The 2,256-nt window shown below is 54.9% G+C and overlaps 1 protein-coding gene across 1 annotated transcript; it reads right to left on the bottom strand.

The window, feature by feature from the left end:
* Positions 1-777: 777 nt before the first annotated feature.
* Positions 778-2,015, bottom strand: LOC136534848 (probable receptor-like protein kinase At5g20050). Its single transcript, XM_066527212.1, has one exon. It carries the CDS (start codon positions 1,862-1,864, stop codon positions 926-928), a length of 939 nt encoding a protein of 312 aa, XP_066383309.1. The 5' UTR covers positions 1,865-2,015; the 3' UTR covers positions 778-925.
* Positions 2,016-2,256: the final 241 nt, after the last annotated feature.

The following is a 2,256-nucleotide window of genomic DNA, read 5'->3' as shown; positions in this document are numbered from 1 at the left end:
AAAGAGACCCTAACAGATATATTGGTTAGGTGAGATAGAGTCTCGTGGATATCGATTGTAGTGTAGCTAGCCATCATCCGGGACGGATCCACCAATAATGTGGCAAGCCCTGGCGGCCGTCCCCGCCGGCGAGACTCCTCTACCCCCATGCGTCGGACTCTGCTTTCCGCCTCTTCCTGTGCAGCGTTCTGTTCGAGACGATGACAGCGAGCGAAACGTTTCCTGCCTTCGGTTTGGGCCACGCCTAGGCCTTATAGCAATAGAGAAGCCCGAGTTGAATTAGATTAGTGGAAGTCGAACAGTCTGGCCCCTTCGGCAATCAGCAGTTCCAGGCTTCGGCGGCGCGCTTCCTCGCTGACGAGTACGGATGAAAACGGATCGGATACGGACGGATATCACCGATATTATATTTGTTTTCATATTTCTATCCGGATTCGGATTCGAATACGGATAGTGTCAACTATGTCGGATATGATACGAATGGATATCGACATCATAAATATACGATTTGAGTATTCGGATACGGATACGGTATCGGATGTTGGATATCCGGACTCGGATACTGACAGATCTCAACCCCTCTAAACAGATTCGGTTTCGAATACGGTCGGAAAATATCCGTACCGTTTTCATCCCTACTGACCAGTCACCAGCCCACTGGCCATTAGAGTAGGGATGATGGCGGACACTGCTGTACGATACGGCAGCCGGGGAAAAAAGAAAGGTAAGTGTTGATTCTTCTTGTAGTGTAGTCCGTCCGGCAATTAGAGTCAAATTTGATACATTCAATTGAAAATTTGAAATACAGATCGTCACCAACCACGGAACGTATGGTCTTAAGGAAAATAAGGGTCTCCATTGTTAGTACAGTACTATAGTTATATATAAGTTGACACACACACAAAAAAAAGTGGCTCCGAGAAATTCAGAGCAGATGATGGCGGCTCTCCAGCGGGAGCTCAACGGCGACCCGGCCTTCAAGCATATCGACAACAGTCTGCATGCTGGGCCTCATCTCTCGCTGGTTCTGGATGCAGCAGAGCGCCACCTTGAGCACAGCCTTCACCGCCTCCTCGTCGTCCACGGGCTCTATGGCCGCGTCCACAGCGCCCAAGACCTCGCCTCGCGCCACCTTCTCCCGCACGATGTACGGGAAGTAGTCGCGCGTGAAGTCTGGCGTCTCCAACGAGGGATACATGTTCCGGCGGCCACCAACGAGCTCGAGGAGCGTCATGCCGTAGCTGAACACGTCGGACTTGTGGGACACCGCGTTGTAGAGCATCTCCGGTGCCATGTACCCGAAGGTGCCCTTGAGGTGCTCCGTGTCGACGACGCTGGTCAGACCCCGGGTGATGGAGAGGGAGATGCCGAAGTCGGAGACGTGCGCGCAGAGGTTGCCGTCGAGGAGGATGTTCCCTGGCTTGACGTCGAGGTGCAGGATCCGCCAGTGGCACTCGTTGTGGAGGTACGCGAGCGCCCGGGCCACGTCGACGGCGATACATAGCCGCTTGGGCCACGTCAGCTGCCGGCGCTGCTCGTCGCTGCCGTGGAAGATCCACCTGTCGAGCGAGCCGTTCTCGAAGAAGGGGTAGACCAGGTAGAGTCCGCCCTCGCGCTGGAGGCAGTAGCCGAGGAGGCGCACCAGGCTGCGGTGGTGCACGTTGGCGATGATGGAGAGCTCTCTCCGGAAGTCCTCCTCGCCGGCCACGGTGCGCCCCCTGTCGATGTTGACCCGCTTGACGGCGACGGGCGTGCCGTCGTCGAGGTTCCCTCGGAAGACCTGGGCGGAGCCGCCGCGCCCTATCATGCTTCCGAAGTCCTGCGTCATGGAGTGGATTTCGTCGCTCGAGAATTCCTTCGGCATGTCTCTTATGCGAAATGGGGTCTGTTGGACTTGGAGCTGAAGCAACGCCGCTTCTTGTTGCCGTGCCGGTTCACGTGGCTCTGTCTCCGTGTGGGCATCAAGAGCATCGAGCCATCGTCGGATCCACGGATAAAGCTTCCAGATGCAGTACGAGCATATAGCCACGATGTTGGCCCCGAAAATGAGATGGGTGCGAAGTTCGGTGTTGATAAACGAGGAGAGTAGGGAGACAAACAGAACAAGGACAAGAAGTCCAGCGCAGAAAACTTTCTCCTTCCGACCAGAGGAGTTGTAGATGTATAGGAAGATAAGGGCAAGGTAGGCTATGATCTGAATGACCAGCGATGCAACGGCATATCTATAAGGATCACCGGCGCTAATATATTGAATGC

The sequence above is a fragment of the Miscanthus floridulus genome, unplaced genomic scaffold, assembly GCF_019320115.1.
Source record: "Miscanthus floridulus cultivar M001 unplaced genomic scaffold, ASM1932011v1 os_2352_2_3, whole genome shotgun sequence".
NCBI lineage: Eukaryota > Viridiplantae > Streptophyta > Magnoliopsida > Poales > Poaceae > Miscanthus > Miscanthus floridulus.
Note: the sequence above shows the minus strand (reverse complement) of the source record. Positions and strands in the feature narration are given on the sequence as shown.

Coding starts and splice junctions, on each gene's coding strand:
- LOC136534848 (XM_066527212.1), bottom strand. CDS start 1,864: ATGCCGAAGGAATTCTCGAGCGACGAAATCCACTCCATGACGCAGGAC.